The 8,126-nt window shown below is 47.6% G+C and overlaps 1 protein-coding gene across 3 annotated transcripts in view; it reads right to left on the bottom strand.

Annotated features, from left to right (window-relative positions):
* The window catches only part of TJP2 (tight junction protein 2), an 81,791-nt gene extending 74,142 nt beyond the window's left edge, over positions 1-7,649 (bottom strand). For all 3 annotated transcript variants that reach the window (XM_049770929.1, XM_049770928.1, XM_049770926.1), the window contains exon 1: positions 7,478-7,649. In XM_049770929.1, the coding sequence (XP_049626886.1) occupies positions 7,478-7,537 (60 nt within the window). In that variant the 5' untranslated portion in view covers positions 7,538-7,649. The remainder of the gene's footprint in view (positions 1-7,477) is intronic.
* Positions 7,650-8,126: the final 477 nt, after the last annotated feature.

Consider the following 8,126-nt stretch of genomic DNA (forward strand, 5'->3'; position numbering starts at 1 on the left):
CTGATCCAGGATGGACAGCAGTTCGAATCCCAGCATTCCATATGGTTCCCTGTGCCTGCCAGGAGTAATTTCTGAATGCAGAGCCAGGAGTAACCCCTGAGCACTGCCAGGTATAACCCAAAAACCTAATTAATAAACAAACAAAATAAAACTGAACTTTCCTTATCTTCAATATTATCTTTCATTCAACCTGACCTATCTTTCCAGAAAATAAATGAGCTTGACAACTGGCTTTGGGCTTATTCCAGACACGCAATATTCATATTCAGTCAGAGAGTAAAAAAAAACTGAAACCGAGGCTGGAGAGATAGCATGGAGATAGGGCGTTTGCCTTGCATGCAGAAGGACAGTGGTCCGAATCCCGGCATTCCATATGGTGCCCCATGCCTGCCAGGAGCGATTTCTGAGCATAGAGCCAGGAGTGCTGCCGGGTGTGACCCAAAATAAAACAACAACAACAACAAAAACAACAACAAAAACCTGAAAGCCACCTGCTAAGTCTGAAGAGCACACTCTGAAAAACATTGGTGGGGATCAGCAAAATGGCAGAGAACATGCTTCATGAATGCATCAGATAGTTTTAGTATGGCCATCTATCGCACTCGTTATCAATCTGCAGGTTCCATGAACTAGTCCTCCACCCGCAGTCAACAACTATTGCAGCAAATCAGCAGTTTCTAACCTATTTGTATACCTATACCTATACCTGTATTAGCAAACCTGTGGCTGAAAACCACTGGTCTCCAGTCTCTGGAACTCACAAATCATCATGGCTGAGTACAATGCCATTCATTAGATAACAGTGCTATCAGTCCCTTTAGAAACCAGTATGAAGCAGTCAGGCCACAGAGGGCCCCTGCTGGCTTGCCAGAGCTGAAGCAGATGCTAATGTCTAAGGTGCATTTCCTAATCAGGCAATCAGGTTCAGTACTCAGCCTTTCATACAATAAGCAGAAAACACCCTGATTGGCCTGATAGGGTTCTTAGGTACCTTCAAGCCTGAAGCTGGCTTTTTTCCAGTACTGGAGATTGAGATTTGAGTGCCTACTACTTTTTTTCCACGTTATGGTTTTTTGGCTTTGGTTTTGGTTTTGGTTTTTGGGTCACACCCTGCAGGGCCCAGGGGTTATTCCTGGCTCTGCACTCAGAAAGTGCTCCAAAAAAAAAAAAAAAGAAAAGAAAGAAAGAAAGAAAGGAAAGAAAGAAAGAAAGAAAGAAAGAAAGAAAGAAAGAAAGAAAGAAAGAAAGAAAGAAAGAAAGAAAGAAAGAAAGAAAGAAAGAAAGAAAGAAAGAAAGAAAGAAAGAAAGAAAGAAAAGGAAAAAAAAGAAATCGCTCCTGGCAGGCTCAGGGGACCATATGGGATGCCAGAATTCAAACCACCGTCCTTCTGCACGACGGCAAATGCCCTACCTCCATGCTATCTCTCTAGCCCTGCACTTTACGATTTTTAATAAAAGATTTAATGTGTGGTGGGACCGGAGAGATAGCTTGAAGGTAGGGCATTTGCCTTGCATGCAGAAGATTGGTGGTTCGAATCCCGACATCTCATATGGTGCCCTGTGCCTTGCCAGGGGTGATTTCTGAGCATAGAGCCAGTAACCCCTGAGCGCTGTTGGGTGTAACCCAAAAACAAACAAACAAAAAAAAATTTTAATGTGTGGGGAGCCACAGCGGTAGGGCGGCTGACCCAGGATGGATCTGGGTTTGATCCCAGTGCCCCATGTGGTCCATTGAGGCAGGAGCGATTTCTCAGAGCATAGCCAGGAGTAACCCCTGTCACCAGGTGTGGCCCAAAAAAGAAAAAAGAAAAAAATAAAAAAGAAATAAAAAGAAAAGAAAAAAAAATTTTTTTTTTTTGGTTTTTGGGCCACACCCTGTGACGCTCAGGGGTTACTCCTGGCTATGCGCTCAGAAGTTGCTCCTGGCTTCTTGGGGAACCATATGGGACGCCGGGGGATCGAACCGTGGTCCGTCCTAGGCTAGCGCAGGCAAGGCAGGCACCTTACCTCCAGCGCCACCGCCCGGCCCCAAGAAAAGAAAATTTAATGTGTGGGAGAGGCAAAGATACCCCAGACTCTCATAAATCTGCAAGGGATTTCTGCTTACACAGATCAATATAAAAATTTCTGCAAGGATGAAATAGGTTCCAAATAAATTTAAGAAAGTGTTTTTCTTTAAATCTAAGAATGTAAACAATGTAACCATTGTAAATAATGTAAACACTGTTCATGTATCTACTGAGCACTTAACCCTCTGTGAAACCTACCTGTGAGTTTCTGAACCTGACCCATAGAGTAAGGTCAAGATACTAAGGCAGTAAAGCATTTAGATAATCATTTTGTACACACCGTCACAGCACATCATAAGGTTGCAATTACACCCTCATACCTTTCCTGTCCCAAATCGCCTTGTTCTGGAAATGTTTCTCAACATTAAATGTGACTGGATCAAATTCAGTCTGACCAGCCCTTAACTATTGTTCACAGTCAGATCAGTGTGGTGTATTGCAGGAGACAGCACACAAACCAGATAAATTAATCGGTAGCCACAACTCCTTAATGGGATTTGTTTTAGAGATTAGGAAAGGAATTCCCCGATGGCAGATATTCTGGGAGGAAGTATGTTGAAAGAAGTTGAAAGTTTCTGCTGTGATTACTAACCCTACAGAATCACTTACCCCACCCCAACACTCCCACACTTGTGCCACTCCTGGATTTCACATGACCCCTTATAAACTACCGGACAACTCACCAGTACACTGCACTGGAGCAAAGCAGCCCCGCCTTGCTTCAGGATGTATTTGTTATTTAAAAAGAAAACTTTGGGGACCAGAGCAGTGGCACAAGCGATAAAGCATCTGCCTTGCATGCACTAACCTAGGACAGACCTCGGTTTGATCCCCTGTGTCCCATATGGTCCCCCAAGCCAGGAGCAATTTCTGAGCACATAGAAAGGAGTAACCCCGAGAGTCGCTGGGTATGTGCCCCCCCCCAAAAAAAAAAGAAGGAAGGAAGGAAGGAAGGAAGGAAGGAAGGAAGGAAGGAAGGAAGGAAGGAAGGAAGGAAGGAAGGAAGGAAGGAAGGAAGGAGGAGAGAGGGAGGGAGGGAGGGAGGAAGGGAAGAAGGGGGGAAGGGGAGAGAGAGAGGGAGAGAGGGAGAGAGGGAGGGAGGGAGGAAGGGAGGGAGAGAGAGAGGGAGAGAAGAACACTTTTTGGATTTTGCTTTGGTTTGGCTTTTTGTTAGTTTTGCACAGCATCCTCTATTGCTCAGGGATTACTCCTGGATCTACCGAAAGGAATTATACCTGGCTGACTGGCACAGAGTACTATATGGAATGCCAGGGATCTAATACAGGTTGGCCATGTGCAAGGAAAACACCTTTCCCACTGTACTCCTGCCCCTAAAAAGAAAACATTTTTTTTTGTTTGGTTGATTTTTTTTGGGGGGGGGGAGGTCACACCTGGCAGCGCTCAGGGGTTACTCCTGGCTCTGCACTCGAAATTGCTTCTGGCAGGCACAGGGACCATGTGAGATGCCAGGATTTGACCCACCATCCCGTCAGATCTGCTGCCTGCAAGACAAACACTCTACTGCTGTGCTATCTCTCTGGGCCCCTAAAAAGAAACCTTTTTAAATGGAGAGACAGTACAGCAAATAGAGTGTTTGCCATGCATAAGGCTGACCCGATTTAATCTTGGCATCATATATGGTTCCTGTGCATCATCAAAAGTGATACTTGAAAGCAGAGGCAGAAATAAGCCCCAGCATCGCTGGATGAGGCCAAACAACTACAAAAAATTTTTTTTCTTAAAAAGAGCAAATCTTGCTCAACTCAGAAGTGACTGTGGAGTTTCTATTCTTTCTCTAGCATTCCCAAACACTTATCTCCCAGAAGATGTATGGTTGGCTGGGCCGACCTTTTGTGAATATACAAAGAACTAGATAAAAAAGTTAAACAAATGGAGAAATCCTTGTAAACAGAATCCCCCAGGGGGTGATGCAAATGAAAAATGCACTGGTCTAAAGTCTAAAAGTCCCCCAAACAGTAAAATATCCCTGGTGTAGGGGTGGTAGAGAACATGAGTATTCGCTGGAATTTAGTGCGTAATTACAGGTTCAGTTCTTTGAATCAATCACTCGACATTAGGAATTTCTGACATTTTGGGGGGGGGGGGTTCTCCTAAGAGTACTCTGAGCCCTGATAAGTAAATGAGGAGCTGCTGTACTATCTTCCACCTATACTCTACCTACCAGCTCCAGAAAGAGCATTCTGGAACTCTTGCCTTCAGCTGCTGGGGGGGGGGGGCAGGTCCCCAAATCACCTAATAGAAGGAACATCTTTCCATCCCAGACTTCCTAAGGAAGTGGAGGAACTCAAGGAGCCCTACCTCATTATGAATCAATAAAGTACACTGTACTACTACCACCCCCAACTCACTAGTGGTAGCCACAGCTTTGCAACAGCAGGTGCAACTCTTTCTCTTTCAAACAGCTCCTGCCTTAACACCTCCCTGGCACTTGCAACTCACTTTTACCCCCCCCCCCCATTGCATTTATCCACCAAGGAAATAAAAGTTTATTTCACTCGTGCACCTGTAGTTAGTTCCCATTCCAGCAACATGATCCTCAACATGGTCCTCAGAGAGTCTCAGAGTAGTAATACAGCTGACCTAAGTTCACTCTCTGGTACCACATTTGGCCCTGGGAGATATGCAAGAAGTGATCCCTGAGCAGTGCCTGACATGGGCCAAAGAACAAACAAAAAACATGGTCCACGGGGTTTTGGAAACTGCAAATTCCAATGAAATGACATATACCAAAACCAGGTTCTCAAAAGTTGCTTCTCCCGTTGAATAAGTATGTTATTCAAAGGACCTGCTGCTCCCACTTTAGTAGCTCACTGCATGCCAAGGACTGCCATCATTTCACTCAGTCTTTGCTCAACCTGAGCCTCTAGGAACATCATAAGCTTCATTCTACACTGACTCACATGGTGACCTCTCTGTTCAAATGCCTCCCTTTTTCTTCCAGGTAAGAATCCCCGGTAGAGAGCTTCTCTAGGGCTCTCTCACTCTTTTCTGCACACGTGGTATCTCCACTGAAACAACCCCTGAAGTCCAAAACAATCTCAAAGCACTCAGTTCACAGCTTCCTTCATGAAGGAGCAAGTAAAAACCCTTTGCCAGTTTCCTGGCACTAAAATAGCTGCAGTTGCATTTCAAATAGGTGGGGAGAGAATTTCCCTTCCTCAATCATTTCTAACAGTTCTGAAAAATCTCTCAAGAAACAAGCTCTAGACACAATAGAGCAGGTAAAATGTTGGCTTTCCTTCCACCTGGTCAACAGTATTCTATTCCCTTCACTGTCTATGGCCTCCAACTCTCACCAGGAGTGATCTCTGAGTGGGGTGCTTAGAGTAAATTCTGAGTATAGCCAGGTTCAGCCTCAAAACAAAGATCTTAAAGTACTTAAAATCTGCTTTTCTGAGCAAGATAGATGGCCTCAAAGGGTGGAACACACATTTTGCATGCAGGGCTCCTGAGTTTGATGCTTGGTATTTCCAAGCACAGCTGGATGTGCCCTTAAAAAAGTTCACAAAAGTCACTGCCTTAATAAAGCAAAAGTTTCCTCTTCTTTTTTTTTTTTTGTTTTTGGGCCACACCCTGTAACGCTCAGGGGTTACTCCTGGCTATGTGCTCAGAAGTTGCTCCTGGCTTGGGGGACCATATGGGACACAGGGGGATCGAACCGCGGTCCGTCCAAGGCTAGCGCAGGCAAGGCAGGCACCTTACCTTCAGCGCCACCGCCCGGCCCCAAGTTTCCTCTTCTTCAGGAGAGGGAAAGCTCCTTGTGGCACCTAGTCCACATTGCTAATTGGAACACATCAGATTCTTAATTACTTGCAAAGTTCCCCAGCAGGGCTATGTGATAGAGCAGGGCTTCTTAAACCTTTTCCATTTTTCACCCAAGAAATGCAAGATGAAAAGAAAATTAAGGACTGCCAGAAATACCAGAGATCCATTATGTGGTTGATTTTGAATGAATTTTTACTCATGGCATTATCCAGAAATCTTTTACTGTTGCCAAGTTTTCATGAACCCCACATTCAGTTACACAATTTAAAAAGCTAAATGGTAGTGGTTCATTAGCACCCATTTATACTGTCCACATTGAAACGCAGTGGTTCATAAAAATACACTGAACACGTTCCCTTTACAGATTATTACAATGGTGTCTTCAGGGCATTATTACAATGGTGTCTTCAATGGTGTCTTCAGGGCAAATATAATATCTCCAATAACTTCCTTTAAAAGCTCTCTTTCCAGGACTAAGAGACAGTACATGGTCTTTGCTTTGCATATGGCTAGCCCATTTGATCCCCAGCAGCCCATAATGTCCCCTGAGCAACACCAGAAATAATCCCTGAGCCAGAGCCATAAGTCTTGAGCACCACCTGTTAGGACCACCAAACCCTCCCCACCCCCCAAAAAGAAAAAGATCTCTTTCTCAATGGGTAGATCTCACTCACCCACTGTGGTCCCCAAAACATTTCTGAGAAAATATAAAATATCCAAGTGGAGTCAGTGTACTCAGCACAGACCACCTACGAGCTGAGGAAGGGTTCTCTCCTGTCTGAGTAGTGTGACTCAGAAGACGGGTTTCTATGATGGGATGAGTCTGTCCTGGGAACTCGGGGAAACCACAGCCATTACTCAGGCCAGACAGCTGCCAGGGACGCTGCTCTGCTTAAGTGAAGCGAAAATAGAGGTGTGGGAGGAGGTATTCCATTACTAAGCCCAGTAGTATTCATCTCCAACTTCATCCACACTTCAAGAATGTTAAAAAAAAAAAAAAGAAAAAGAAACTGAAGTCAAACCCCAGATGATTTATAAGTTAAACTACTGTGTGAAAGTGGAAACTTAACACACGAAAGCACAAAAGAGTAACTGGGAGCAGGTAAACATACGAGCAGACATGAAAGCATGCATCACTCCCTTTTCCTTGCAGCTTCTTCCAAAAAGTGCACTCCCTGGTCCCTAGTGAAACGAACTCGGATACTGCAGAAGCGACTGATTCGAAAGGGATCGAGAATTCTGGTCTCCCCAAATCTGTCAGTCGTGTCGCAAGCACAAGCACAAGCACTTCTGCATCAAGGAAGAGAGCGCGCTGGGCGGATTGGAAAAGAGAAGGAAAACACAAAGGCGGGAGAGCTGGCGGTAAAACAGGCACAGGAGACCCGGGATGGAGCGAGTCCACAACCAGCGGACTTTTAAAACAATCCCCCCCCCCCCCGCTAGCAACTTAGGTTCGAGTCCAGGTTATTCCTGAGAGTGGTGGAAAGAATCCAGAGGTTCCGGAGGCCACCAAGCCATCTCCTAAGCCACCTCGGAGGCTCAGCATCTCCCTCCCGCGCTGCAGCACAGCCCACCACGCGCCCCCAAGCCCGCGCCTCTGGGAGACCCGCTCCCCAACTTACGCGGACCCAGCCTGACAGCTCCCGCCGCGGGACAAAGCCGCGATCTCCCCGCACCGGCATCCTGGCCGCCCGCGTGTCCCGCGTGTCCGAACCCTGCGCTCTGAGGACTCGGTCTGCAGCGCGCCACCGGCCCGCCGATAGGACCTGCCGCCGCCGGCGTCGCGATGCGGGTCCCGGCCTCCCGCCCCTTTTGTCCCTCCCTCCAGCCCCGCCCCGGCCGGTGAAACTCGCGCTGAGGCCGCTACCACCCCCGCGCGGCCCGGGATGGGGAGTGCCTCGGCGCTGCGGGAACGGGGCTCTCGCGGCCGGCTGCGCCGTGCAGGAGTCTCGACTCTGGTGCGGGAGGGACCGGCGGCGGCTCCGGGACCCCGAGGCCCCAAGGCTCGCGGCCAGGCGCCCGCACACCACCCCCGCGCCGGCTACCCGATGGTTCGCTCCGGGGCGCGCTCCGGGTGAGCAGGTCCGGCCCGGAGCGCGCGCGCCGGGAAGCGCTGCAAGTTGGCAGCGTTGGGATGGTGGGCGCTGGGAGCAGGATCCGAGTGTGGTTCCTGGGCTTCATCTTTGGAGAAGAATTTGGAGACTCCTTAAGAGCGGCGCTCACCTTCCCTTCGTGAAAGAAGGGCCACGGAGGCCATCCCCCCAACTTTTC

This window comes from Suncus etruscus, chromosome 3 (genome assembly GCF_024139225.1).
Source record: "Suncus etruscus isolate mSunEtr1 chromosome 3, mSunEtr1.pri.cur, whole genome shotgun sequence".
Classification (NCBI taxonomy): domain Eukaryota; kingdom Metazoa; phylum Chordata; class Mammalia; order Eulipotyphla; family Soricidae; genus Suncus; species Suncus etruscus.